This window comes from Nicotiana tomentosiformis, chromosome 11, assembly GCF_000390325.3.
Source record: "Nicotiana tomentosiformis chromosome 11, ASM39032v3, whole genome shotgun sequence".
In the NCBI taxonomy this organism is placed as follows: Eukaryota; Viridiplantae; Streptophyta; class Magnoliopsida; order Solanales; family Solanaceae; genus Nicotiana; species Nicotiana tomentosiformis.
Window position 1 is genome coordinate 93,162,240 of NC_090822.1, and position 10,305 is coordinate 93,172,544.

Sequence of the window (10,305 nt, forward strand, 5' to 3'; positions counted from 1 at the left end):
GCCTTTGAACGCCCGACCCCCAATTCCCTTGGTTATTGTTCCAACCCCCTTGGTTGTTCCCTCCCCAATATCCTTGATTGTTGCCACCCCAGTTGCCTTGGTTGCCTTGATTGTTCCAATTGTTCCAATTATCTTGATTGTTGGTACCACCACTCCAATTGTCTTGGTGGTTTTGATTGTTCCAATTTCCTTAATTTTCTTGAGATAGCCATTGTTGTTGATTCGGGCCTTGAGAGTTGTTCCTTTGCCTTTGGCAGTTATTCACATATTTCACTTCTTCCTCTTGCTCATTGTATGATTCGTCTTAGTCAAACCCACTATCATCTTGCACAAATTGTTCCACACGATTTTGCAGTTGTTGACCCTTTTGCCTTTGCTTGTTCACCATCATATTAACACATTCCATTGTATTTACTTGCTTAGGACCTTGAACCTGTTGAAGTTGAGCTTTGGACACTTGATTCATTGTAGTGGTCAACTCGGCAATTGATTTCCCATGATCATGCAATTCTTTGTGTTGGTGAATCACATTTGGATCACTTTAAGGAACATTTGCTCTACTTTGCCATGCCGATGAAGTATCTACCATTTTATCTAAGATTTCACAAGCTTCGGTATATGGTGTTGTCATGAAATTTCCACCGGCAAATTGATTGACCACGCATTGATTGATAGTATTGATCCCCCTGTGGAAGGTTTGTTGAATCATAGCCTCAGTCATCTCATTATTCAGGCATTCTTTTACCATAGTGCGGCACCTCTCCCATATCTCGTGCAAAGGCTCATTGCATTCTTGTTTGAATACTAGAATCTCGTCTCTAAGAGTAGCCTTATGCCCGGGACAACAGATCTTGGCAATGAATTTTTTCGCCAATTCATCTCATGTATGGATAGAATGGTTTGGCAATCTTTCTAACCAGTACAAGCCTTTCCCCCATAGAGAGAAGGGAAATAGCCTCAACCTTAGAGCATCCTCGGAGACGTTGGTCTGTTTACTCCCCCAGCAAGTATCCACAAATCCTTTCAAGTGTTTGTATGCATTTTGGTTCGGAGCCCCGGTGAAGAATCCCCGTTGCTCAAGCAATGTGAGCATAACATTTGTGATTTGAAAGTTGCCCGCCCTAATGCGGGGAAACACCCAGTGTGGAGCCGCTCTTGGTGGATATGGGGGTGGAACGGGAATGTTGTCTCGAGGCAGTCGGGCTCATCTATTTTCTTGAGGCTCAAGAGGAACCTCCTCAACTGGGTCATCTTACACGTCCACATTCCCCAAAGGCATGTTTCCTAGAGGATCATTGTTGAGAGCCATTTTTGTACCTACAATCGATTCACAAAAAGGTTAGTAACCCGGAAGGAACATAAGACAAATCACACACAAAATCAAATATATAGCTAAATCCATTTTTTAGCTCTCCGACAACGGCGCCAAAAATTGATGTCGCCCAAACTCACACCACTAATTGGGATTGTGAGTCGGTCGATGCAATTATAAATACCCAACGCGAGTCGGGGTCGATTCCACAAAGATCTTTATGTTGGATTATGTATATACCTAGTCTAAGTATATGACGTGCCCAAGATTGTACTTCCACATATTTGGTTGTTTCTTTTCTACTCCTAAATCTTATACTAATGTTGTAATTGTAAAGCTAAGAGACAATGTTTTAAGTATTGTTGTTTTTCAGATTCTAAAAGATCTAGGGTTGTAACTTTTTCCTAGTTGGTTACCTAACGGATTGAGAGCTTTAGGGTATGTTTGGTTGGTCGGGATACAATATAGCAATCACACGTGATTACTTACTCTATACCTATCGCTAGTTTGAGTGATTTTGCCCAATTTGACTTTCTCAAGTCCAAATGTGTATTTCAAAAAATAAGTGATAGATACTCAAGTCGGGTCTTACTATCTCTAGATTCGACTCTTTAATTGGGGCTATCAATTTCTTGAGTTCACCCTAATTTGTTTTTAGCCAAGTTTTCCTAGACTTAGTCTCTCTTTCTCAAGTAGAGACTAAGTCAATTAGGCATGAATCAATGTTTGTAACCATCAATTCTCAAATTCAAGCAAGAACTAGGCTAAATATCATATACCCAATCATAAATAAGCCCTAAATCAATCACCCATTTAGTACCCATACTAGGGTTAGGTCATAACCCTAGCTAAGGGTTAAGCTACTAATAGAAAATGAAGAAATTAAAGAAGAAACTAGTATAAAACGCATAATAGATGATTAAGGGAAGAAAATCTAATGTTACAATGATAAACTATTACAAAGTTACCCAAAACAGTAAAGAAAAATGGCTATCTATTCTCAGGTGTTCTCTGCTTGACCTAAATTTGACAAAAAAAGCGATTTATACCCAACTGCAATTATCGGATAAAATTGCCCCTGCATGTGACCGCACAATTATGTGTGCGGTCCGCACTTTGACATTAGCTTGACAGGATGGACTTCTGCGGCCGCACAATTCTAGGTTGCGGCCGCACTTCTTCATATTCCGCGGTCCGCACATTTCTGAGTGCGGCCATACTCTCGAATTTTAGCCTTGACATGTAAGACTTCTGCGGACCGCACATGTCTCAGTGCGGCCGTACTTTTGATTTTGCGGCCGCACAATAATAGTGCGGTCTGCACTTCTTCATGACCCCAGAATCCATCTCTCCGAACCTCATATTTTGGGACCACACAATAATATTGTGGTCCGCACTTTGCATAGAAATTTTATCAGAGGCTTCCTCATGTTATGCGGCCGCACTCAATATTGTGCGGTCCGTATTTTTCCCTTTTTTCTTTATTTTGGTTCTTGTCCAAAATTACTCCTTCTTGAATTGATTTTCATCTCTTTGACTCCTGCAAGAAAGCATATTTCATAAGTTTTCGGGAATACCTTTAAGTAATTTTGAACTAAAACGAAAGTAAAAGAGTGCAAATAAGTAGTCAAAATCCCTACTTATCACGCGTGTTCGGAGCATTAAATACGGATAGATGTGCGTCTAATCACTTGTCAGAAGCTTTTCAGAGGGGGTTAGTGAAATTCCCGTCAAAAAGAATATTTCTACCAACTTCCCGGTAACACAAAGTTATGTCTCCGTAAAGCAGGGAGACTATCTATATAGGGTAAAATATGATATGCTAAGTGATTGCATAAGGCAGTGACACATGGAACCGAAGGCAAATGATAGCTAAAATCGAAGATTATTGCTTCATATGTTATCGAAAAGAATGATGCTCATAAAAATGCAATAAATATCTACCACCGGTGGCATTTAATGGAGAATATTCTATAGCATTTAGTATACTGCCCGTTATAAAGAATTTGTCATTCATGTCCGCCGTTACACATTCTTTAATGGCTCTCATAATTGAGATTAAAGAAGGGCATGATCCTAGGACCTTGTTCCCTAGACGCAACTATAAATAGTGAGCTCTACTATCATTGTAGAGAACATGAGTTTTCTAGCAAACTCACGCTATAATCTATTCAAAACTTTATACAATTTTAACTTCTTGCTTTTTGATTTCATTACTGTTGTGCCCGTAAGCCCTGCTCCAGGAACTACTGTTTCTGCTATTTCATCTTCATCTCAAGGCTAAGTATTGTATATTTATTCAATTCTCCAATTATTTCAGGATCAAATTAAATGATTCTAAATTTTATCTTGAGAATATTATTATTGCTTATCTCATGAATCAAATTAATGATCCCTTAATAAGAAACTTTTATAGCGACATACCTGATATAATATGCTTAAGATTATTTATATATATTTATATATATTAGATTTTATATTTCGGTTTTTAGAATATGATAGAGGTTCTTCAGATAAATAACTGAATTTTATAAGAAACATGTAATATATGAAAATGAATAACTTAATGACTACTTTGATAATTAAAAAAATAAAGTATCTTTTGGAGATGATTATTTCTTATAAAGAGTAGATAAAGATATTTTTTCACTTCAATATAGATTTAAATTATTCTAAAATGTATTAAATTTCTTCAGTATATACTTCTGTTATAATATTGAGATTATTACATTATGAGAATTTATAAAAAAAAACTATCTTACCGTCAATATATATTTCTTATAAAATATAATATAAGTCTTAGTGATGCTAAGTTACCAAGTATTTTCAGTGGTGGGACCTAGCAGGTAATTGACTAAATGATCAAGATATGTACAAAAGGATTAGTACGCAATCGTTGAACCCCCTCTAATAATACACAATTGTTGGTTTTAGGCTACAATTTACGTTGAGCCGCCTCTAATATATATATATATATATATACGCAAATTATATCATATTTAAGATATTTCAAAAGTTTTTTATTTTCTTAAAGTTAATATCGAGTCAAGCTGAGTAGCTAGCATAAATGGCATGGATGTAGTAATGTTCAGTCAAAGATAACGGTACCCAATATGTATCAAGTATAGCATCAAAGAAGTAGTGGCGAGGGGTTGTGTAACACTCCGTAAATCTGAATTAGTTGTGGATGCATTAAATGAGTATTAATGTGACCTTTGAACATGTGAATTCCTATCGGGATGAGTATGGGTGGAAACAATTATTTTAGAATCAAGACCGAGAGTGAGGTGCATAAAATTCGATTGGATCAACTAAGTTTATGGGAGGTCCGTCTTATAGCCTTAGACAGTGCAAGGTCGTGAAAATTCACAGCTATAGATAGTGCAAGGCCATGAAAACTTACGGCCATAGATAATGCAAGACCATAAAACTCACGGCCATAGACAGTGCAAGGCACTGTCCAGGACATTAACCTCAGCACCCTTGAGAGTGCAAGGCAATGTCTAGGGCATTAACCTCAACACCCCTGACGTTACAAGGCACTGTCCAGGACATCAAAGTCAGCGCCCCTGACAGTGCAAGGGACTGTAGTTTTGGCGCCTTGCATAGTTATTTTGGCTCCTCAGGTGATGCCCCACGCCGATGATGTTTATCCGAGCTACTTTTATTTCCTCCTCAATTTTTGGGACGCGTACACTTATTTAAACCCTATCTCATTCCCTACAACCCCAAACACGTAAGTTTGCTTAAGAAAGGAAAGCTCTCAAGAACCCAACTTCTCCAAGGTCCCCCCTATCATCCAAGGTGAGTTTTAAAGATGATTCTAAGTTAAAATAGATGCAACATGATTCCTATGGTTTCTTATGTTTTTGTGTTTCTATAATCCTAAATGGGACCCCCAGTGTCCAGTAAAACCCAATAAGGATGGTAAGAAGAAATTACACGTGTTCAACACACAAACACAGACAAATTAAATCTTGAACTTGTGTTGAAACTAACCTAGTTGATTGCTTCATAAAGTAGCTAGGCCCCATTACTTTTTCCCTTTTAAAAATCAAGAACAAGAATATATGCCCAGCCTGTCTCCTGCTAACACAGTCCGTGTTCGTGTCTAAACCGTAAGTTTTCTTTCCTATGTAACACTTCACTTATCATATATCACTATAAATAGCTTATCGTAATGTTATTTATTGACTCAAAAGGAAACCTTAAACTGAACCATCCACTCTCAAAGCTTTACTCAGTACACTTGCAACTTCCAACTTCCAACTTCCAAGAGTACGTACTCTCCACTGATCAAGAATGAATATTTTTGGAGACTACAATTTTGATCCACTAATTCCTACACTGTCAACTTCTTTATTGCCAGCTGCTGAATCTTCAACTTCGTCTGATAGTGGCAGCTCAGGGATTACACCTAATTATTCTGATGAAGAAGTGATGTTAGCTTCGAACTATCCAAAGAAACGTGCGGGTAGGAAGAAGTTTCGTGAAACTCGACATCCAGTATACAGGGGAATAAGGAGGAGAAATTCAAATAAGTGGGTTTGTGAAGTAAGAGAACCCAATAAGAAATCAAGAATCTGGCTGGGCACTTTCCCAACTGCAGAAATGGCAGCTCGAGCTCATGACGTGGCGGCCATAGCTCTAAGAGGCCGGTCAGCATGTTTGAACTTTGCTGATTCGGCTTGGAGGTTACCCATCCCGACTTCAGCGGCCGCCAAGGATATTCAGAAGGCGGCCGTTGAAGCCTCCGAAGCATTTCGGCCTGTAAAATCACATGGAGAAAACTTTAAGGAAATTATTGTTGACCAAGTAATACAAGAGTTGGTTGCAGAGTTGCCTGATAATGTGTTGTTTATGGACGAGGAGGCACTTTTCTGCATGCCGAGATTACTTATGAATATGGCCGAAGGGCTAATGCTACCTCCACCTCAATGTATTATAGACGGATATGAAATGGAAGCTGATCATGCTGACATGTCTTTGTGGAGCTATTGATCAATTTAATTAGACAATATGTGTAGAGACTTTAATTTGAGTAGTTTAGTTCCCTATAAGTACAGTCAAACTGCAATGGAAAACAGACACAATATTGTACGCATCACTAGTAGAATCGTCAACAACCCTCAATTAATTTGTCACACTAGGAATTAGTTGATAATCTTTATCAATTACTTGATAAATGACAACAAATTACTTGGTTTTACTCCCATTGACAGATTTGTTTTGAATATTATTATACGTGTATGTTATTTCTATTCTTTTAGAACTAATATTCTCTCTAATTAATCCCAATTTATGTAATATAAGTTTTTTTCTACTATTTGTTTGGGCTAAAAAGAATGGTACCTTTATCTTTTTGAAAATTATTTAATTTTAGTATTCTCATTTTACCCTTGATGGCATATAATTTAGTCAAACCCTCACAATCACTTGTTAAAATAAAAAGATATCTGAAATTCTCACTACCACTCACTTAAAAGGACTACTTCAGTACTTGTGTGTGTTTATATTTGACTTACGTGTCAGAAATCATCTTTAATTTCTTAAAATTCGTGTCCAATCAAATGTTGTAATATAAAACAAGATAGATGGAGTAATATTTAACATAGAAAGTTTCTCATTTTTGATAGCATCCTTCTTTTGCTTATTTCGCTTTAATTTATTTTAGTTTATTTTGATAACAGATATATACATCCGCTATATTTTAAGCGCGATCACTCATATCTGCTCGTAATTGAAAATCTACGTGATATTTTGTGTAAGTTTTCAAAATATAAGAAGTTTCAATATATAATTTTAATATATGAAAATATTTTTGCGATTGAATATTCATACTGCATGGAAGTTTGAGTAGATTTCCCAAATGGTCACGCAACTTATACAGGTATTCGACCAAAGTCACCTTAGTTTCCACCAACTATTATTGTTTAACTCAAAAAATAAATACAATACATTTTACATGTTATATCATATCACAATCGTTTTTCTTAATAATAAAACTCCTTTAATTGATGATACTTATACCCATGAGAGTTTGAATTAGCAGATATCGACCCTATCTCATTCTTTCTTTTCACAAGTGTCGTAAATAATGCCACAATGAGCAACAAACGCGATCTCCACAGTGGGAAGAATTGGTAAAATTTGCCATGGTTTTGTGAATGAGTCTTTTGATGTGGAAGAAGTGGCTGATTTTAGTAAAAATTAGAAAGGTTGTTACTAGAGAATTGGTATTAAAATCTCCATCTTACAATTTATGACCGTTTCTTTGTGACATGTTTTTATCTAAATTAGCGGATATCATGAGAGTTTCATAAATACTCGGAGGTTCAATTCATTGAACTAACTTATAACATATAACAATAGCAATACTTGATTCACAGCTTATATGCAAACTCTATACGGGTAAAATCGGGGATAATGCACACTCCGATTTTTCGGTGAAGAAAACGAAAGAATGGCGTGGACGCAGGAGATTGAAATTGAGGTAGGGAGCTCTTCGTATCGAGATCTATGAAAGATGAACGATTTGCTCATCATCGGGCATGATAAAGCGACGCACCCCGGACCCAGGGCGAGCTCTAAGACCTCGAAAAACACGTTAAACAGTTACACACGACGGATAGAGGGCTGTGATATTCGCACCCAACCGAATATCACGGCGGAGATCTCGTTCGATGTCGGTTACGGATCAATAATTAACGAGAAAGGAAGATATTTACCTTTTTAAAACTTATACTAGGGATGAAAATCTCCTACCATATTAAGGGAAAGTTTTTCTTTTGTAACACACATTGTAACACGCGAATCAAAACACTACAAATTCATTTTCGGCCTTTTTGCTACTGTTAAAGTTCTTGTTCACTTAACCTGTTCTTCATTCATGACAGAGCTCGAATCGAGGATCCGATCGAGGATGAGGTCATTGTTTGTTCTAAGTTGAGGCTTGGCTACAACGTCACAATTGGTTTGACCATTTAATTCACTTTTTAATTCATTTATCTAATATAATTAGTTATTTGTGTTGAATCAAACCACATATCTTTGAACGTCGAACGGAGTGATTATTATTTACTTCACTGAGTATGAACTACCTGAGGTCTGCAAATATATGATGTTAAACACATCTCGTTATTGTGTTGAATGATAGATTTGTTTGAATAATGTTTGTGTAGGTAAAACAACTACTCCTATGTGTTTTCCTTTATGTGATACTCTGTACTATATATTACTATTTGAGAAGCTAAAAAAGCTTTTCTTTGATCACGATTTGTAAATATTTTTAAATTATTAATCAATCTATTGTGACTTATACTAGTATAATTTTTATGTAATTATCTAGTATATAAATTTTATTTTAAAATTTTGAAATTCGTTTTACAAATATCAAAACCATTTACAAGCCCAAAATTTCAAAAAGATGTGATCGGCGAATTATAAAACAAAGCTGAATAACCAAAATATCAATGAAAATTTGAGGGCAGTGCAAGCAACAACGTATGTCAGTGTGTGAAGTAAATCTTACATTAAAAAATCAAAATTTCAGAACAAGTCACCTTAAATAAAAACTGATCAAACAAATTTGAAAGAGGTTAACCCTTTGACTTGAAACAACTTTGCCAAGAATATTCAAAGATTCTTTTAGTATAATTAATCCCAGAATCCCTTGTAACTATATACGGTCAAAATCGAGTTCACCTACGACATAGTAGGTTAGGCTCGAAACATGACAACCAAAGACTGAAGATCGATCCCGAGCCCCACCGAGCTAGAACCCGGGGTCTGAACATCTGCCTTCGAGAACATTGAGTCCGTAATCACGGAGTCAACCATATCCCCAATCGAGCTCGAAGAAACATTGTTAGCATAACCAACAGAAAACTAAAAATATCCGTGACCAGTCAGATATTATGGCGGGAATCTCGATACGTATCAGTAAAGAACCGACAATCAGCTTATCAAGGAATTTTTACTTTTTATAGAATTGTAACTAAAGTAGGACTCTTCTACTATATAAAGGGGGATCTGATAAATTCATTTAACACATTTTAATACGCATTCCAAAGAAATACATTATAAATCTCTTTAAGTTCTTATTCTTCTGTCTTGATATCGATCGAAATATGTTCGGCTCAAGGGTGGCTAATCTTCCAAAGCTAAAGTTATTCAATTCGTGTGGTTCACATTTACTTTATCACTATTTATTTCAATAGCAATTTGATTTATCAATATGTGTCAAGTTAATCCACATATCCTTAAAACCACTTACAAATTCAATTGTTATCCGATTATGAGGGCAAACAGTTTGGCGCCCATTGTGGGGCTAAGGATAATAGTAGTTATTTTATACAAATCTCCATAACACACACTACTTTACACTTGTTCTTTGAAGTGTCTCTAATTTCAGGTTAAAACTCAAAATGTCAAACTCTCAACCAGCACCCCTACATGTTGACAATGAGTCCGGTCATCATGGTGAAAATAACAACATAGCGCCCGGTGACAAACTACTGCCCGTTGATCCCATCAGAATTCCGGTTGCAGACCCAATTGACTAATTTACATGTGGCTATCGACACAAACCAGCCTACCGACCCCGAGAATGGCATCCGTGGTGGAACCTGATCGGCGGCTCAAAATACAAGAATCGTTGGTGAAGACGGGATCAGTTTAAGGGTGATCATCGAAATGCTACAGGCTCAACAAAGTAGTGATAACTCAGTTACAGAACCAAATCCGCGCACTGAGTAGAGTTGAACCCGATTTACCCCGGGAAGTCATCCGCAGGGATGAACCAGTCACAGAGAGGTCGAATGAAAATGAATTGGGGACTAACCCCGAGATCATAAAGATGCTCGAGGAACTGACAAAATAAGTAGAATCAGGGGAGAAGAAAATCGAAGCTAATGACAAAAAGGTGAAAACCTACAATTCCAGGGTAGACCAAATCCCAGGAGCACCGCCGATATTGAAAGGCCTGGATTCTA

General features: G+C 36.9%; 1 protein-coding gene across 1 annotated transcript; it reads left to right on the top strand.

Annotated features, from left to right (window-relative positions):
- The first annotated feature begins 5,536 nt into the window (after positions 1-5,536).
- On the top strand, positions 5,537-6,527 carry LOC104104622 (dehydration-responsive element-binding protein 1A-like). Its single transcript, XM_009612759.4, has one exon. The coding sequence runs from the start codon at positions 5,615-5,617 to the stop codon at positions 6,311-6,313; it is 699 nt and encodes a 232-aa protein (XP_009611054.2). The 5' UTR covers positions 5,537-5,614; the 3' UTR covers positions 6,314-6,527.
- Positions 6,528-10,305: the final 3,778 nt, after the last annotated feature.

Excerpts from the sequence above, each read along its gene's own strand:
- LOC104104622 (XM_009612759.4), top strand. The coding sequence starts at position 5,615 with ATGAATATTTTTGGAGACTACAATTTTGATCCACTAATTCCTACACTG.